The following is a 19,639-nucleotide window of genomic DNA, read 5'->3' as shown; positions in this document are numbered from 1 at the left end:
GCCCCCCCACGCAGCGGCGGGGATGCTTTATTGGAGGCGGTGATTACGCGCCCCGCTCTGTTTATGGGGTGATTACGGCCCTGCGGGGCCGGAGGCTGAGCCGCCCCGAGCTCCCGGGAGAGCCGTGGCTTATTTCTTTCATTTTTATTTATGTGCGTGCCATGTGTATTGCCCCGATGGCCGTCCCTCTCCCTCCTTGGAAGCGATTTCCCGCTGCCATTGTGGTGAACTTTGCCTCGCCGGCCTCTTAGCGGCTTTCCTCCCGCTGATGGGCTCTCCTTTGTGGCAGCGGCTCGGGCTGATTGTGCTTGTTAATTAGTTGCTAACAGCGTCGTAATGTGGCCTTGATGGATAACCGTGTCATTAGCGCTCCCCCCGGCGATTCGCACCTCCGGCAGCGCGAGGACTGCGATTAACAGCTCCATCCCGAGCGTGTGATACGTTCCCCGCGGTACCGCTCCCCCACGGCCACGCGCGTCCTTCGGGGCCGTGGCACATCCCGGGCAGCTCCCTCGTTCCCCCGACGGCGGCGCCCCAGCCCCGGCCCCGCCGGAGAGAGAGCACGGGGCCGCGGTTCCCGTCGGGGGGGGGGGGGATGGGGGGGGAAGGACACCGCCCGGCAGCTGCGCTGCGCTCCGCCCCGCTCCGCCCCGCGCCCTCCCCGCCGGGGGGCTCGGCCGAGCCTGGGAGATGTAGTCCCGCTCCCGGGCCAGGCGGCGGCCGGCGGGGCTGCTTCGGGGGACTACGTTTCCCAGGCCCCCCTGCTGCTCGGCCGGAGGGCCGGGTGTCAATCAGGGCGCGTCAGCGGAGGGAGCGACCCGGGGATCCCCCCCGCCCCCCCGCCCTCCTCCGCTCCCGCTAATAATAAGTGCCGGAGAGCCGAGGAGCGGGGAGGCAAGTGTCATGCGGGTGCGCCGTAAGGGGCCGAGGTCCGGCTGAGCGCCCGGCCCCGCTCCGCCGCCGGCGCAGCCTCGGGAAAAAGCGGGGAGAGCCGAAACGAGCCCTGCGGCCGGTTCCCGGGGAAGGGGCGAGCACGGGAGCGAGGGGGCGATGAGGCGCAGGAAGACGGCGGTAGCGGCCGCCTGCTGCCTCGCCCTGCTGCTGGGCACCCTGCTCAATGTGCTCTTCGTGCCCGGCTCCGAGCTCCCTCCGCCGCCGCCCCGCGACGGGGCCCCCCCATCTCCGCCCGGCGCCCCCCTGGAGCCGCCGGAGGAGGAGGGCGGCGGCGGGCGAGCTGCGTTGGCGCGGCAGCTCCGCGAGCGCTACGAGGAGGTTCTGCGCTACCGGCAGCCGCGGGCGGCGGGGGTGCGCCGGGCGGTGCGGCCGCGGGAGCGGCGCCTGATGGACCTGGCGCCGGCGCGCACCTCGGCCGAGCAGCAGCAGCAGCCGCGGGGCCGGGCGGCGGCGGAGCGGGGCCGGGCCTCGGCCGAGCTGGGGCTGGAGCCGCCGCCGCTGGGCTGCCGCGAGCTGCGCGCCGCCGGCGGCGTGCAGTACCTGGGCTCGGGCTACACCAAGGCCGTCTACAAAGCGGTGCTTAACCGGTCTCTGGCCGTGGCGCTGAAGGCGGTGGATTTCGGAGGGCACGACGTCGCCCGCTGCGTGCGGCAGTTCGCGGCTCTGGCCGACTGCTACCGCCTGGCCGCCTACAAGATCGTCAAGGAGATGGTGCTGCTGCAGCGGCTGCGCCACGCCAACGTCCTGCAGGTAGGCACCGGCGGCGGGGCTGTCCTCCACGTGAGCCGGGAGCGGGGTAGCAACGGGGCGCTACGGCCGGGAGGGCAGTGCCTGCGGTCCCGACGGCGGCGCGGGGCCGGCGAAGGGGCCAGGGGAGACCCTCCGGAAAGCGTCGTGCGGGTGTAGACAGCCCCGAAGGCTGAGCCAGAGGGCGTCGACGCGGCTCCGAATGGGTTCGTTCCGATGGCAGTGCCGCTATTTCGAATAACGCGAACGTTCCGGTAGTGTAAAAACGGAAAGCGGAGGAGACGGTGTCACGGTAGGCGGCTTTTGAACTGAATCGAGGAGTTTTGTATTTCTTCTCCGTCAACAGCAGGAGTGGCAGCGTCAGGCCCCCGCGGTCGCAGCTCTGGAGTTGAAAGTTCCGCTTAACGAGCGGGCAGCTGCGATTCATCTGCAGGAAAATAAGAATTGAGCCTCCCTCCTTCCTTTCAATTTCCATTATCTTTCCTCGTGCGCGAACCGCAGAGAGCTGCCATTCCGGTAGCGATGTGCCTCGCTCCTTTGGTTTCCGATGGAACACCCCGGGTGCGGTAATTACCCGGGTGCAGCAGAGCCAACAGCGGGGTATGAGCACGTCCCGTTCCCCGGTGCCGGGGGAGGCAAGGAAGGCTTGGGTCCGGAAGCCTCTCGGCCGCTCCGCGGGCGTCGGGGGAAGAAGCGCGGCCCCGCGGCGGGACGAACCCTCGTGAGGGTGATTCAGTGCCGCCCCGTTTAAAAATAGCGCGCTGCTAAATCAGAACCATCTTTTCGGTTTCGTGACGGTTTTGTCATCGCCTTTTGCTTTGGTTGTACCCCGGCTCTGTCAGCCGGAGGAAGCGCACCGGGAGTCCCTTGGAATCCCTGAAGTACAGGGACGGCCGGGGAAATGCCGCTGTGCTCGGTGAGGCAACACCAAGGGAGGAGGCTGCAGCCTGACCCGACGGCCGCATCAGGGCACGGCGGGGCCGGGAATGGGGCTTCGATGGCAGCCGGGAGCCGTAAACGGGGGAAAGTGGGAACGGGCGACCAACGGCTAACCGACGATGTCTCTAAAGTCTAAAAAGGGGACGGAATCCTTTGGCCTCTATGCTGGAACTCTCCGTGTTTTCAGTGGAAGCCGGCCCAGGGCGGTATTTGGGCTTAGAAATCACTGTCCGAGCATTGCGGCCGAGGGAGAGGAAAGGGGTTCGAAAGCCAAACCGTCTCCTCCCCTCTTCTCTGGCCCTTGACAGCCGCTTCCATTTTACCCTCGGCAGCCGCACTCCCGCTGCTCGCGGCCGTCGAACGCATCGTACCGTTCTGGGGCTGCCTGTTCTCCCGGCAGGAGGGGGACCGGCGCTGCCCCTCGCCTTCCCGCTGCCACCTGCTCGCGGCTGGGGTGGCTCGGAGTGGTAAAGTGGCACTGGTGGGGCTGGAAATGAAGTTCGGTGTAGGTTTCGTCCTAAGGAAGGAGGTTTTCCTGTAAATCTCGGGCAGCTGACAGCTTGAAGTGTAGTTTGTAAGATAACAGACTTGTTCTTTACTGTCTCAGCAGTTCCCATTCGGGCCTGTCTCTTGTCAAAATCAGCTTTTATTTATTTATTTATTTATTTAGCCTTCCTTTAAAAATACTGCTTTACTGTACGATATAGGATAGAGGGGAAAGAGCTCTCTCGGAACGCACCCTGCCCTCAGCCCCGCGTTCTGACACATCCGCCGTGCCCTCCGCCGGGGCAGGAGCCAGATGGGTCGGCTCCGGCAGATGCGGCCAATCAGCGCTATTACAGGAACGTGGAAGAGCGGAGAGAGGAGAGCGGGTCCATCCTACTGAAGGGTTGCTTTGCTGCCGCGCTCCCATCCCCTGGGCCGGGCAGGTGCAGGCAGCGCTGCGGGTGAGTCCGCAAGGTCGCTAGGAGAAGAGGGGCGGTGCGTTCGGGAGGCTTTTAGAACGAAGGGCAGAGGGGAAAGAGAAGCAAGCAGGTCGCTGATTTATTGGAACGAAGGATTTCGCGGCCCGCTAATTGCTTTGCAGCCGCTCCCCGTCTAACGCGGTGCCCGAGCTCTCCCTTTCCTTCCGAGCTGCGGTTTCTTTGCTCGCAGAGCTGCGATGCCGCTGTGTGAACGCCGTGTGATCGGAGAGGAAGGTGATTGAGTGCTCTTTAATCCCTCCCCGCCCTTGTTTGAGGAAGAAAAGAGACTCAAACCATTTGCATTTAATTTCGGACAATGGCAGGATTGTAAAGGCACAAAGGCGATGTTTGATTTGCTGTAATGATGTGATTATGGCCCCCGAAGTATCACAAGGTAGGGTGCTGCCCTTCGTGGCGTGAGCGTGCCCTCCTCTTTGGGGCATCTCTTTCTGCTGAAGCAGAGCAGGGAGGTTTGGCACTGCAGACGTCGGAGAAGTGCGAGCTCCTGTCCGTGCCAGCCATCTATCAGCGCTCACAGGAGCGCTCCTTCGTGTCAGAAGGAGCCGCCGCTTTTTTAGAAACAATCACAAACCCTCAACGGAAGGTGATGCCGGCTTTGTCTGCAGCCGGTGGTAGGGGAAGGAGTGCCCGGTACCCGCAGCTTGGGGAGAATTAAGCGCTCGGCTGGCTTAGCGTGTGCCGATGGGGAACTGGGGCGGCACTGCAGCAGGAATCGATTCGGTTCACAAGCGTGTGTTTGCTACTGACTGATTTTAGTGCTACTGTGATGGTATTTATCGCTCTTAAAATACATATTTATATATATACATCGCTACTTAAAATTGTACTAAATATAACACTTAACTGACAAGCTCCGCGGTGCAGGATTTGCTAGCTGACCGTATTTAACATACCCAATTTTAAATCGGATTTCCTTCTCTTTGCAAGTGATAATTACCGACCTTTTTACCATAATGGTTTCCCTATAGGTATGCGCAGTCGGGGGATAGGGCACAAGGCTTACTTTTAGCATGAGAATCCAAGTGGTAAAGCTCTGAATGGGTGTTGCGTGTTCTAGGTGGAAGCAGACAGTCTTTCCAAGTGCGAAGAAGTCCAATATACAATTTCAGTGCAAGCATATTTGCAAAGGAGGGACTCTGGAAGGAGGAGTCCTCCCCCGTTCTTGCATGAATTCAGCGCTGTGTTCCCAGAAGCAGGGGGAAGGGAAGCGCAGACCGTGAAGCCATGGTGGAAGCAACCGCTGGGGGAACCTCCCTGCTGTCAGCAAATGGGCAGTGAGTGAATGCCCTTTGTGGTGGCCATGGTGCAGGATGCCGACTGACAAACCTCGCTGCCACCAGGCAGGGTGCCCGGCAGTGAGCCTTCGTTTGCAGCTGACTGGGGCTTAACCACGAAAGCTTTGCATGCTACTGATCTGAAAGGCTGGTCAGTGGCTGCTGATGCCAGGTGATGGGTGACTGCATGAGTTTCTGAGTTTGGGATGGGACAACAGTTGTTGGGAGTGTACCTTGCAAAGTGAAATGCCAAATGGGCTGGGATTTTTTCTTTCTTTAAGTAGTCACATTGAATTGCTCATGGGCAGGTTGGCTGACGATGTGATGTGGGGACAGACTGGCTCTGTCTCCTGAACTGTGGGAGCAGAGGAGCTCCAGATCTTGTGCAGCATGGAGAGGTTCTTGTGCTGCTGGCCACTTCCTTCCTTTGGTGAAGGGCAGCAGCTGTGTAGTCTGCTTGGTTGCTCCATGTTACCTTTCACAGAGACGAGGCCTCCAAGTCACCTGGGTGTCGTCTTGATCTGAGGTCGTTGATGTTGGTGAGTGTGGGATGTTGGCAACGGACGCTGATGTGGTAGAGAGGAAAGCAGGCAGTGCCACCTACTGATGGCTGAGTGGAGACAGCCTGCTGCTGCAGCATGTGTCCCTGCAGCCCCGAGGAGCTCGGGTGGAGTGGAGAAGGGCAGGGAGAGCAGACAGATGTGGTTTGGCGAGGAAAGAAGAATTACACAAAGTGCTTCTTTATTGCGAGACTGCTTCCCAAAAGGCCCAGATGTTATCCTACACTTTTAAGAGTGAAGAAAGGATCTGTTAACAAGAACGCCAGAGCTGCTGGAAGCACAGGGCTGATACAATTGCAAACCAGCTCTGTCACCGTAAGGCAAGCCCTACATCTTGATGCTCCTGTTGCCAAAACCTGACTTTTCCCATTTAATTGCATGGGATGTTCAGCTTGCAAATCTGTTGGCAGGGAGAGATTTCCATAAGGCAAGAGCACGTGCCTCCAAATTAGCAAAAAGTACTGCATCCTCCTTACTCTTGAAGACTGCTTTCATAAAACTAATCCCGATCAGTTGTTGAATGATTTCTATGATTGAGTTTCTGGTTTATGTGCCATGTAAACCATTCCAGAAGACTCTGGTTTGAATTTTTGTCTCCTTTAATGGGAGCTGTTGACTTGTAACCTCCTCCAGATTCCTTTTGGGGAGCCTGGCCCTGCTCCTTCCTGTGGTGGGGCAGGAACATGGGTGGGCACTGTTTTGTTCCCCTTTGCTGCTTGCCTGTTCCAGAGGAGCAGCAAGGAGTGAGCAAGACCATGCTATCCTCTGACCAATGGGGCTTGGAAACCAGTTCTGACCAGGGTGATGATATGTGAACTGTAAGGCAAATCTGTGGGCTTGAAGTTTTTTCAAAACTTACCCCAAATACAGGGTAGCAGGGTAAGCTTAGTATTATATTAACCTTACTTTTCTACTGTAGGTGGCAAATATGAGGTGTAGGAGGTATGAACATTTTGCTTAAGGTAACATATGGAGTCTTTCAGCGCTGAAGACTTAGGACCTTTTTCAGGAGCATGGGGAGCCTGTGCTTGCTGCATGGTCCTGGAGAGTGTTGGTGGACCCACACCTGAAAGTGCTGCAACCAGAGTTTGTGATGCCATCTTCTTTTATGGGCTTTTACATCAACATAGTCATCTGATAGCTCAGATAGGTGCCCAGTGGCCTCTAACTCCCATTGCAGTGTTTGTTCTCTGTGATGGGCATACAAAATTTGAAAGAACTAGTTCTCCTGGGCACTATGATAATACTAAAGTTGTCTCTGGACTAATTCTAAAGGAGCTGTTAATTTTCATCACACTCATCTGAACCTGGGATTCCAGTTGTATACACTGACTATGAACACTCTATATCATTTTATGACACATTTGGAACAATGTATTCTGAAGAGAGTTTTTCTTTTTTTTCCCCTTGGAATATGTGGCTGCTACCCCAAGCTTGTCCTAACGCTGATAAAGTACATAGTGATGTGACTCAGGTGCTGAAAAGGGAGAATTACGCAGATGGATCCAATAGATATCCCAGCAGGTCAAGCTTTTCCGATCATGCAGTGCACAAAGATTGTTTGATAGTTTTGTAATGCAAAATATTGTCGTAATAAGGGTTAAACTTCTGGGGCAGTGGAACTGAATGGAGCCACTGTGGATGGAGGTCAGGGCAGACTCTGGTCTGGCTATTTACAAGATAATGAACTGCGCCTCCAGTGATATCAGCGCCTTCCCATTGAGGTCCTGGCTGGATGAGTGATCTATTTGTCCTCACAGAAGGCTTTACAAGAGTAGACTACTTGTGTGACTAAATATTTGCAGGGCTAGGCCTTGAGCTTGTGCAGTGCAATGCAAATTCAGAGTGCTGTAAATGTTTTTAGAAGAAGAATTTTCCACTTCAGAGTGTAAGGAAAGCAGGGTGAGTAAATGGCAGATAACGTTACTAAATCTTAAGATTATAGCCAATGTAATATATGTCAGATGAGTAGGCGTATGAAGATATGTGTACACACATACTGATAAAATACATAGAGAGGTATCTGTGGATATGCTGGTGGATGTATATGGTCAGCTGTAATATCTGTGTATTTCTAAATAATGCATTCCAGTTTTTCTATGAATATAATTCCATGTTTAGTAACAGAACCAGGTATGAGGTCCCATACCTTCCAGCTCTTCTGAGTTGAGTGCTATTAATAATACCACATTTATAAATAAAAGCCTGGGCAGAGCTGCAAATGTTGAATTACTGTGTGAATTCCCCCTGCTTGCTGTCGGTTCCAGTGCTCGGCAGCAGCAGCAGGAAATTCTGCCTCAGTTTTCAGCGTGCAGTGTTGAGCCTGGTCCTGGGTGGTGCTTAGCCCTTGCAGTCTGAATGTGTTCTTCAGAGAAGCTCAGAGCTCAACAACGCTTGATTTTTCCATTTTTGATGAGGAAAATTAATTTACTTCTCACACACCATCTCTTTATGTTCTGTAGCAGCAGTGCCGACCTCACATTGATCTTTATATTGAACTCATCCTTTTCCCAGGGGGAGACTACAGATTGGCAGATGCTTTTGAGCTGAGCGAGGTGGCAAATACATGTTTAAATAAACATGTAGGTATAAATAATATAACGATGAAAATAGTGTGTATTCATAATGGAGAAACACAGAAATTCATGTATGTAGTCACCTCACGGGTGGAATGTGACATGCACAAAAATATGTATATACTTATGTGTGCATACAATCAGCAATAAAAAAGCATTTAGAACTTGGGAGATCAGTTAGTCTTAGAGTGATGTCACTCTCTCAGGTGGTGACAGGTGGATCCAAGTATTGGTTGCATCAAAATTATGGTGGCTTTGATAGCGGTGAGGAAGTACAAGCTTCTGAAATGTGCCTTTTTGACATGCAGCAGTCCAAACAAACAGCTTAATGAGATGCTACCAGTGTCACTGGCATTTTTTATTTCCCCTTGGCACCAAATCACTGTAAAATCTGATACTGATGCAGCCGGTTCTGACGAGATAAATCTATGTCCATGTGCTTTGGAAAATAAAGGACATGGCAAGTGTTGGCTGCTGTTGCTCTTCATGATTATTATTATTATTTTTTTTTTTAATTGTCCTTATCTCTTGTAAGTTTGGGCAAACCCTTCTTGAAACAGAGAATGAAGTCTCCAGACATTGCTAATGTAATGTCATTGTGTGACTGCAGGAAGGGGTTGTCCTGAAGGCTCCAAGTTGGGAAGATTTCTTGTTCAGTATGGGATAGTGGGATCGATTTCCAGCTTCTGTGGCTGTGGAAAAAAATGTGAAAAACATGAGCATGAAGGGCTGAAAACCAGGAAGGCGTAGGGAAAGCTTCACAGCATGCTGTGGTTTTAGTAAAACTGTATAAATAGTACAGATCTTGGAGTATGGGGGGATAGCTACTGACTAGGAGGACTGGGTCTCTGCAGGCCAGTGGCTGCTGGATTCTGTCCTGGTAGGCACCTTGGGTCCACGAGATGTAGCTCTGCCTCAGCGTTTATTTTTCTGGGGGGAACCCCGAGGAACAAACAAAAACCCAGGAAGGATGCCTAGCTAATGTGGGAGGGCCTGTTTGCATATCCTTGCCCTGCTGATGACAGCTTAATAAGCTCCTTTATTTTGTGTTTTTATTCAGTAAGCTTGTCATCTCTTGTGAAGGCTCTGACCTCTGCTTTCACTGTCCCCTTGGCTTGTCCCGGAGGGTACTTCTTCCTGTAGCTTGTAGGGCTCTGAATGGAGTGGGCCACAGTTCCTTGGAGCAGTGCTGCTGCTGGAGGATGCCCCACTGTGGGGTTGGAGAGTGCAGAGCAGAACAGGGCTGAGTCTTTATGAGCGAGGAAACCCAAACAGACCAGGGAGAATTCAGTAAACAGGGCTGCCCTAAATGAGTTACGACACATGATGTGAGAACAGCTAAACATTTTGTAGCTGGCTTCCATTTTTTCTAAACAGAAAGCAAGGCATCCCAGTACCGTGACTGTTTGCTATTAGATCCTGCACAAAAATATATTGGGGTGGCATTTAACTGCAGTGACTGGGTATATCAAAAAGATGTGGGTTGTATTTCTTTCCACTCATTTAATTGGAACCATGCTGCAAAAGAGTATGAAAGCCATCATTCCTTAATATTTCCAAAGAGCAGCTCTGTGACGCTGAGGCTGATGTCCGGCCTGACAGGATTTTGCATAGAGGAGGCATTTTGGATCATCTCCTGCTTCCAGCCAAATTTGCTTTCCCTGGGTTATTATTTTGTTCTTTTCATTATGTGCATCCAACTGCCTGTTTCATACCTCGCTGTCTGGGAATACAAGCCTGTTTGTCTCATTGCAGGCCTTAAAATGTGTAGGCCAAATAAAAAAAAAAAAGGGGGGGAAGAAATAAAATGTTTTGTGTAATAATTCCATGCATATTAACAAGCCAGTTATGAAATGAAAGGGCAGAAGATTACTGTCTCTGAGTATTTTGCTTCCATTATATATTCCGTACTTGGTAAGCATCTGCATTCTGGGTGTTGGTTATCAGGATTGGGGGAATGAATGTAACTGTTTTAGATGCTTAATTGGCTGTTGGGACATACCCAGTTTGTAATCATCATAATTGCACATACAAGTATGACCATATAATTACATGTGCATTTTTGCATTTAGTTTCATGACTTCACTTAGAAAAGCACAAATGCAGCCCAATAAGTCCTTTATATCTCAAAATTCTGTGCTTTTATAACTCTATATAATTATGTAATAGCACTGCATCTGGAGAGGTTTCACTTAAGCAGTAAAGAGCTCAGGTTAGATTATATATTTTTTAAGCTAGACCTACACAAACTTGCTCAGTGCTGTGTTTCACTGGTGTGGTTGATGAATTCAGCAGTACTCGTGTAAGAAAATATTCTGAGAATAAGGAACCCAGTGTGTATCAAGCTCATTTCAGCTTCTGCAGTGACTGAAGTGAGTAGATGGGCAATAGAATAGTAAAATGTACCCCGAATACTCAGATGCTCAGACAGCAAAGGCTTTTGCCAAGGTACTAATTGATTGCCCAAATAGAATTACTGCTTAAAAGTTCCAGTTCTCTGAGAACAAATTGAAACTTAACTATGGCAACTTATGGATCGAGATAAAATAGATACAAGTAGGCACTGTAATTGATTTCATCTGCACGTAAGTAGTAAGACTGATCTATCAGTATTTTATGTGTGTGGATATACGTGTATCCCATTTTATAATCAAATTCATGTCTAATTGTTATCTTCCTTCTTTCAGTTCTTGGAATAGTTTCTACAAACATGAGACTGTCGAACAAAGTCTGATGTCTTGTTTGAGTTCTTTGTTGCTATGACTCAACACTTAACTGTGACAGTGTTGTTTCCCAGTCTCTATTCCTTTTCGTTTCCCTGAGGGCATTTTTCCCCAGTGAGTAACAGTGAGCGCTACAGACAAGTGCTGAGTTCACAGTGAAGGAGCAGAAGTTTGATTCTGACACTCACATATGTTTTTCTCTCTGTCGTCTCACACGAAGGGAGTGAAATACCCAGTAAAAATTGCAGATTTCAACTCACGATCCGTCCGCGCTGAAAATTTTGGCTTTCTCTGAACATCGGTAGACAGTGCACTAAATATTTTCATTGAGTTTCATTCCTATTTTTGTTCGGAAGACTTAAGCAGATGTGTGTTTATGTGGCCATCCATGATAGCTCACTGAGAACACGCATTCCTAATTTCTGTAAACATCTGCACAAAAGTGGTGTCAAGACACCCAAGTCCCATCCGTATGACTCTGGCTTAAGAAATTATTGCTGCCGTGGCTGCAAGGAGGAAGGTCTGCTTTTCCCATTTCATTTGTTCCAATCAACACCCATCCCAAGCTCTCAGTTGTGCATCAGTGCCAAGATCTTTTTGGCGTGCCTTAGAATAAAATCTTCTAGCTCTTTTTTTGTTTAGATTAAACTCCGTGTTTAAGCTGTTGTTTTGAAATGCAGTGCCATCTTTACACCAAAAAGAAAAACTGTTTACTTCACTTGCGTTTTTGGAACGCTTTTTTTTCATTGAAATGCTGACAGCTCCTGTCGGAGCTAGCAGCCTTGTTCGGAACAAGCCACGTATTTGCTGACTTCGCCCCGCTCTTTGCTTTTCTGCTTGTGAGGGTCACAAGCTGGAGGAGCACGCTCCATACCCAGAGCTGCTCGTGGCAGCAGCTGTCTGTGGCCACTCTCGTTCCTCTGGCTCTTGGTTTTGCTGGTGACCTTGCAGTGGATGAGTCTGTCTTCTGTGGGGCTGTACCATGTCCCCCACCATAGGAGAGATCTTCATCAGACTCGCTGAGCTCTGTAGAGCTAAAAAGGGTTTGAAAAAACATCGGGTTACTCTGAAAAGGGGAGATGAATAGAACCAGAGCACTTTCTGAAGCTGCTTTTCTTTCTCTCTCTTTCTCTCTTTCTCTCTTTCTCTCTTTCTCTCTTTCTCTCTTTCTCTCTTTCTCTCTTTCTCTCTCTTTCTCTCTTTCTCTCTTCTCTCTCTCTCTCTCTCTCTTTCTCTCTCTCTCTCTTTCTTTCTTTCTTTCTCTCCCCTTCCGTCTCCCTCTAACCCTTCTATTGTTAAGTTTATTTGACTGGGGGCAGAGATTACATTTAATTTTATTTCATGTTCATGCTGTTCTGGCTGGGAAGTTGCAATCAGATCCTTATCAGGCTCCTTTAACTGCCTCTCTGCCAGGGCTTGGCATGTGGCATATAAAGCCTGTCCCTGTAGCTGTGTCAGACGTCCCACTCCATATAAAGCAAGCTGGCTCTTTCCCACAGCCCTTAAATATTCTTCTTGGGCAGTTATTTGTGCAAGTGGAAATTAATCACTCAGATGTCCTTGGAAAGCGAATGCAAGAAGGAGCTGGAGCATGGCCGAAATTGCCATTTAAATTCTTTTAAATTGAAGAATCTACTGGCAGATAATATTTTGAAATATTTGTCCTTCTTTAATGGTACTGCATATGAAGGTCCATCAAGTAGAGCAAGAAGCAATTTCTGGCTGGCAAATGATAAGTTCTGGTATTTCAATTGCGTTTCAAGTTGTATTTCACTGAAATGCACAGTCATTGCACAAATAATAGCTCTATGGAAATGTCATTAAAAGATTTTTTGATGTCTTTTAAGCAGTCATATTTAGGGAAATTTTAAGAAAATCAAGTCGTCTTTAGCCAGATTTTGCATAGACTAAGCTAATTTTTTTTAATTTTTTTTTTATTTTTTTTATTTTTTTCTGATAGTGTTCTGTTTCTATGTTTATGGATATTTTAGTTTTTTTCTTAAACATTTGTTGATGTGAAATCATGCATGGCTGCTTTACTTGCCTGGAGCGGTGTGACACCCACAGGGGCTGTGCTGGCTGCTTCAGGAGCTTCCTTTGGGGATTTCAAGGGAATGTTCCTCAAATGAGGGGATCCAAAAGCTGCTGGGGAGGGCTTCAAGGCAGCTAAATGCTTTGTAAGAAACATCTACTGTGTACCTCTTCCTCTGTGAAACATAAAAGCGTGCAAAGATATGTTACACTGATACTGCTCTGTGATTTTTTTCAGCTCTATGGCTATTGTTACCAAGATAGCAATGACATCCCAGACACACTGACGGCCATCACTGAACTAGGCTCACCTTTAGAGATGATTCAGCTTTTACAGACTTCCTGGGAAGATAGATTTCGAGTAAGTAACAACTGTTTAAAAGGGACGTGCAGGAGAGCAATGAACACAAAAACAACATGATGTGTGAAACTTAAGTTATGTACAGAGTGGTATAATTCGCATTTATTCAGCACTTGCTTTGCTTGTGATTGCATCTTGGTTTAGATGCAGAATTTAACACTCCTTTTCTGCAGTGTTTAATACGCTGTGCTGTTTTGTCTGTCAATGTTATCTAATTGTAGCTGGCTTGTATGCTTTTACATCATATCTGCAAAAGTTTCTTACTTGTTAAAGCTCGAAGCTCAGAGTTCTTGGCATTGAGCGTTACGCTCCACAACTGGAATTTAAACAATAGAAGGATGTTACTTTTCTATCCTGATCATTATCCTAGGTTGATTTTATAATTGTTTTCTTCCACTTCCTGTTCTGCTTGTCTTTTACGGGGGGAGAGTGAAAGCAGTGTACACAAATCTGAAAGGCAGCTTGTCCACTGCACTGGCAATTTACCAGGAGCACGAAGGTCACACTTAATTTGTCCAAAATGAAGCCAGACTGCAGCAATGCTTTGATCAAGACAGCGCTGTCTCAGTCAGTGTACACTGGGCTGTCTAGTCGACTGAGGTTAACTCCCCAAGACATTTCAAGGCAGCAATAGTTTTCATCTAAAACACTTTGGGCTGTATGGCTCCATCTGTATGGGAGAATTAAAGTGCCCCTGACTAAGCTTGGTGACTGGTATGCTACAGCCTACGTCTATACTGTTACAGTTGGTGCTCTCAAGGCTGGGTGGCTGTGTGCAAGATGCCTATCAGGTAGGGTCCTATGGCAGTGCTGCCTTCTGAGTTGTGTTTGGGAACAATGAGGGAGCTCAACTTCAGCTCCCTTTTCCTGGGAGAAATATGTCTATAATAAACAGAGGTGCTTGTCACAGCTCCATAACAGTTGAAGCAAGTCTTTGTCTCATCTCATCCAACAACAGACTGTGATGGCATCTGAGTACCCAGTCAATTGCCAAGAGATATGTTAGGTGATGGGTAACGAACTGGGAAGTTTCCCATTGTGTGGATATTTCTGAGCGAGCATTTAGAAAGGGAGGTAAAGGAGAGTTGTCTTAGGCAAGCTACCAAGCATGAAATTATCTAGGACTCAACTAGCACAGAGAAGAAAGAGGAAATAAAATCATATATTGATATGTAAGACATTCAAGAAACATGTTGGTGTGGCAACTGAGGGTCACAGGTTGGTGGGTGTAGGGGTGGTGAGTTGATGGTTGGAGTAGATGTTCTTATTGGTCTTTTCCAGCCTAAGTTATTCTATGATATTTTGCTGACCCAGTCCTGAAAAGGTCTAAATAAATGGCTTGGCTGTTCTTACAAATAATTTCTTGGTGTTGGTCTGTGAAGCAAGCTTCCTCCCCGGGGCAACACTGCTCCAGTCAGCAGAGTGTGATGCAGAGCAAAGCCTTCACTGTTGTACTTAAGGCTTTTGTTGTGCATGGGTTTTCACAACCCAGACTCATAGTAGGTATGCGGGGTATCAGTCCATAGGGGCTCAGAAAGGTTGCCAGTGCAGGAGCAGCGTCTTTAGGGTTCGAGAAAAGGCAGTATCAGATGATATCAGATGACAACCTGTGTTTTTATCCAAACTAAATTCTGGGTTTGTTGACAATTGAAGATAAGTGTATTATAGGTTGGTTTTGGCTAATACTACGTATTTCAGGATAGTGCGTGAAGGAATTTGTTGTACTTTCAGAGGGAGGAAAGGAAGGTCAGCTCTGGCATCCCGTCACTGTGCCTGTATTCATTCACAGGACAGCCATCGCTGTGTAAACTTTGGTATCACTTAAGTAGGATAAACGTTCTAGCCCAGTCAAGCAAGGAGGTGATTATAGAAGTGGGGGATAGTCCTAATGTCGCACAGACATGTGGTCTGTGAAGTATAGCTCCAGACATGCTCAGCCTCTGCTTTTTCATGAAGTACGTGTTTAGGTGCTCCCCTGGGCAAATTGTTTATGCCCTGAGATCGAATTTTGATTTGACTACTTCAATATATGTGACATTAACAGTGTATGTTAACAGAAACCAAAATTATATATAAACAATAAAAACCTTGCTAGACTGGATAAGACCTGTTATTAGTTTAATATATAGGATAAAAATTCCAATATTTAATTGTGTTTATATTAATGCTATTTTTGTGTTAATTTAAAACAGTGCTTTAGGAAGGGGACTGAGTTCAGCTTTCATTGAGTTTGCTGTCTAAACTTGCTGTCTAAACTAAGTTTCTGGAGTTTCCAGCAACTGAAAAGTACAGTGTCTGTGCAGAGCTTCCACCCCGTACACTGTGTACGCACACTCCTTCTCAACTGGAGAAGAGAAACACAAGGGGAACCCTTATATATATATAATTGTAACAGCAGTCAAAAGGCATGATCAATACAGAAGCAGTGCAGATGCTGTCTGCAGTCTGAGCTTTGACTGTAGGAGGACAGCACTTGGGCCAAAATTCCTAACCTGGAGTTTGTACAGAGCAGAAACATAGACTGCATGGTCAAGGCTTGTATGTAATGTGTTATTAAAAGCTAAGGCTTTTTATTTCTATGAAAGTAAGAATAGCAACAATGAGCCATGCTTCAAGAATATTGTGGGAAAGCACTGGTAAAGAAGCTTATTTTTGTTTCAAGTCTCCAAGGGCTTTACAATCAACTATGTTAATCCTATGAAAAATACCTTTGTTGCAATATTTGGTGTTGAGGATAAGTTATAATGTCCATATTAAGTCATGTGTTTATGAATCTATCTTCAGCCAGAGTGGTTTCATTTTTATGGTCTGTGCTGAGAAAATAATGCTAGGTACCCATGTTTTTGTATTTCAGATATGTCTCAGCTTAGTTCGGCTTTTGCATTATTTGGCTCACTCTCCTCTTGGCTCTGTGACACTGCTGGATTTTCGCCCTCGACAGTTTGTGATTGTGGATGGGGAGCTGAAAGTGACGGATCTAGATGATGCCAGTATTGAGGAAAGCTCTTGCACCAGTAACAGTGACTGCTTTATGGAGTTTCCAGCACGAAACTTCACTCTGCCTTGTTCTGTTGAGGGACGGTGCCAAAACATGAATGAAAAGAGGAACCTCTACAATGCCTACAGGTACGTGATCAGTCCTCTGTAAGGTAAAAGAGAATTAAAAGTGGACAAAAAGCCTGCAGCATCATTTAGAGCTATTCATGCCTATGAGTACATCTTGTCTCAGTTCTGTTATCCAAAAGCTATGAATAATTGTTTCATTTAGGAAAATACCATAACATAGCATTTGTAGCTGGGAATATTTTCCACGCTTTGAGTGTGATTCACCACTTAGTCTAATTTCACATTGGTTTAATTCCACTGAATTCTTCACACAAATAATGATTTTATTAATGGTACAAGCAGCAGCGCTCACAGACATGAGGTCCCATTAACTCCGTAATGAGACAGTTCTCCCAGCACTTCTTTGGTGTAATGGTCACCACATGTTTCTTACCACCAGCTGAGGTGGTGGTGCTGTGATGTGGGGATGTGGAGGTGGTAGGTTCATGGCGAACCAGTCAGCTGTGGAGGGAAGCCACTGGCTGAAGCATCCATCTTCCTGTCCAGATATGAGGGTGGAGGAGCTCAAAGCAATGCCATAATGATGTGCTCATTTCTTAGACTTCCCTTTCAAATATCATGCCATTCACTCCTTGCCAGACCACAGTGAGGAGAGCTTCTCCAGGGAGTGTTGTCTGCTTTGGTCCTGGGGTGCTCACCAGCATGTGTGTTGCATTAACTGACCACACTGAAATGGGCTGTGCCACATGACAGCCATCTGCAGTTGTGCAGCATAGATTTTAGTGTGTCCTGCAAAATTTTCTGTTTCTGTTTGCTTGGCTTAAAGATCTTGTTAGGTAGCTAGCTTTAACTTAAGACCATTTTGCTGGTCTAGCTGAGAAACATTTAATAGGCATCCATTCACCTCAGGCTTAAATGAAGATGTGTCTGTGGTATACGGGGCTTGGGGCAGGTCGCTGGTCTCACTGAAGGAAGCAGTCATTTTTTATTACATTACTTCCTCTGAACTGCACACTGGTGTGTAACACGCACTGTATCCCTGTGATTTCAGCCCCCAGTTTTGCTTCATGTGGTAGAGACAACTGTTCTTCATTTAACAGCAGACTGATGCTGCAGGAGGCTGCAACCATGCATGATGGACATGGCAACAAACTCTACGCACTTGTCTTAGAAGGCAAAATGTTCAGTTTATTAAGCGTTCATTACTTAATTTCCTACTTTCACACTCTTGTAGAATTAGAGATTAAAAGCAGTGTCTGTCAGTGCGCAGCAAAGGGGTTTCTTGTGCTGTTGTTAGGTATTAGTCAAAAACAGTGGAATGACAAATAATGCATAAACCTCTTGAAATTTCGAAGTATAGTACGCCCCAACCTTGCAAACACAATTAGCCTATCTGCTTGGTTTCTTTATGAGGTAAATAATTAAAGGAGGAAAAGCATTTTGAAAAAAAAAAAAAAAAAAAGTCTACTATGCAAGATTTTAAGCTCACAGAAGGAAGATTTAGGTTGGATATCAGAGGGAAATTCTTTACAGAGAGAGTGGTGAGGTGCTGGAACAGGCTGCCCAGAGAGGTTGTGGATGCCCTGTCCCTGGAGATGTTCAAGGCCAGGATTGGATAGGGCCCGGGGCAGCCTGCTCTAGTGTTAGATATGGATGTTGGTGGCCCTGCCCTTGAGATTCCTTCCAATCCAAGCCATTCTACGATTTGTTCTGGTCCTGTGTTAGTTTTCAGATTGTTATCTTCTACCATAAATCCATCTCTGTGGATTTTCTCCCGAATGTTTGAGGGACTAATTTTAGAAGCATTGAATAGTTTTAAATGTAAAGCTATTTAATACTTTGAACTATTGACCAATGGGTGAATTCTCCATCACTGGCAGTTAAGATCAGGTAGTTCTTTGGAGAAAAGAGAAGTGAAGAAAAGACTGTAGGAGCAAACTGGAAGGAATTTGGCAGTCTGTGTTGGGCAGATCACAAATGATGCCGCTAGCCTTACTCTGCATAACAAACATTCATGTAACTAAGCTATTCAGACACCAGTGTCTGTACATTTCAGAATTTCACATGTGAGTGTTTGCTTTAGGACAAGTTAGGTATTCATATAGCCATGGAAGAACTATAAGCTCTGTGACTTGCATCTGTTATGCATATAGGAAAGTAAATGGCAGCTACTGAGTTTTTGCAAAGAGCTATTCGCAATCAGTTGGACTCTGCTTATGGTTATTTTCTAAGCAGAAAAAATGAAGTAAAATTTACCAGATAAATTACTCAATACAAATGTTATTCCACTCTTTAGATTTTTGTGTCTGTTTTCATTGGATGTTTCATGGCCACGGCTAGAAAAACCTACCTGGAGATAATCCCGCTTGTGAAAATCATAAATATTATTTTTGTAAGGGATTAGAAGGGAGTTAAAATCTCAAGGAAATATTCATTGTGTAAGTGGAATATGTCAACTCAATAATACCTGTGTCTGTGATCAATTTTTGCTATCAGTAACTCAATTTTTTAATTTGTGCTTATATAAGACATCTGCTAGTCTTGCTCCTGAGTATGACTCACTGTAGGTTTTTGTTTGACAATGTGGTCTCTGTATATGAAAAAACGTTTACTTTGCTTTGCAGGTTAGATGTAAAGCAGGGCAATTTCCCAATTGTGTTACTGTTCTGCTCATTACCTAATATTTATTCCCGATAGCTCTGTTTATGTTGTCAGATCCTGAACTGTCCATCTCTATCTTAGGTTGCTATGACACTGAGTTTACAGTGTTTAGTAATATTGGAAGAGAAATAGAAATTTAAAGGAACAATGTGAAATTCAGTATACTTCAAATGATGTTAAATAAAGGCATATTCTTTTCTCTTTTGTTATTAAAAATGATGAAATGAAGAGGATACATCCAAACATGGCAATCCACATGTATGCATCTTGATTTTAGATAAGTGATGAGAACAGAAAAGATGTTCTGAATTGTGGGGTTGTTTAAACAATAGAAGAAGTTATTCTTCTCCCTGTTAATTTTAAAGTCTGGAAAAATTGTAGAAAATAAAGTAACAGCCAGTTCTATGAAATGAGCAGAAATCTGATTTATGCACTTCAAGCCTTGAAAAGCCCCTGAGACTTCTGAAGTAGATGGCATCCTCACAGTTTGTCAAGTACAGACAGCTTTGCTAAGAGTTGCATTCTGTGGGGCTTCACAGCACATTTCTGCATTAACAGAACTTTTACACATAGTTACAAGGCAGCCTTGTATATAGCAGTGTGGTCTAGTTATGCCAGGCAGCTATGTGAATAAGCACAGCTATATTTGACTGAAGAATACGATTTTATTTCCTGAATAGGTCAGTGGCTTACAAGCAATAGGAATTTCATTCCTTATGTTATTCCGTAGTTATCCTATGTTTGTAGTTTCTTTTATTTTT

At 46.8% G+C, this 19,639-nt stretch overlaps 1 protein-coding gene across 1 annotated transcript in view; it reads left to right on the top strand.

Moving 5' to 3' along the window:
- The first annotated feature begins 867 nt into the window (after positions 1-867).
- Positions 868-19,639, top strand: part of PKDCC (protein kinase domain containing, cytoplasmic) — a 32,989-nt gene continuing 14,217 nt past the window's right edge. The window contains exons 1-3 of the mRNA XM_048935840.1: positions 868-1,704; positions 13,029-13,151; positions 16,006-16,277. Coding sequence (XP_048791797.1) covers positions 1,051-1,704; positions 13,029-13,151; positions 16,006-16,277 — 1,049 coding nt within the window. The 5' untranslated portion in view covers positions 868-1,050. The remainder of the gene's footprint in view (positions 1,705-13,028; positions 13,152-16,005; positions 16,278-19,639) is intronic.

The sequence above is a fragment of the Lagopus muta genome, chromosome 2 (genome assembly GCF_023343835.1).
Source record: "Lagopus muta isolate bLagMut1 chromosome 2, bLagMut1 primary, whole genome shotgun sequence".
In the NCBI taxonomy this organism is placed as follows: Eukaryota; Metazoa; Chordata; class Aves; order Galliformes; family Phasianidae; genus Lagopus; species Lagopus muta.
Note: the sequence above shows the minus strand (reverse complement) of the source record. Positions and strands in the feature narration are given on the sequence as shown.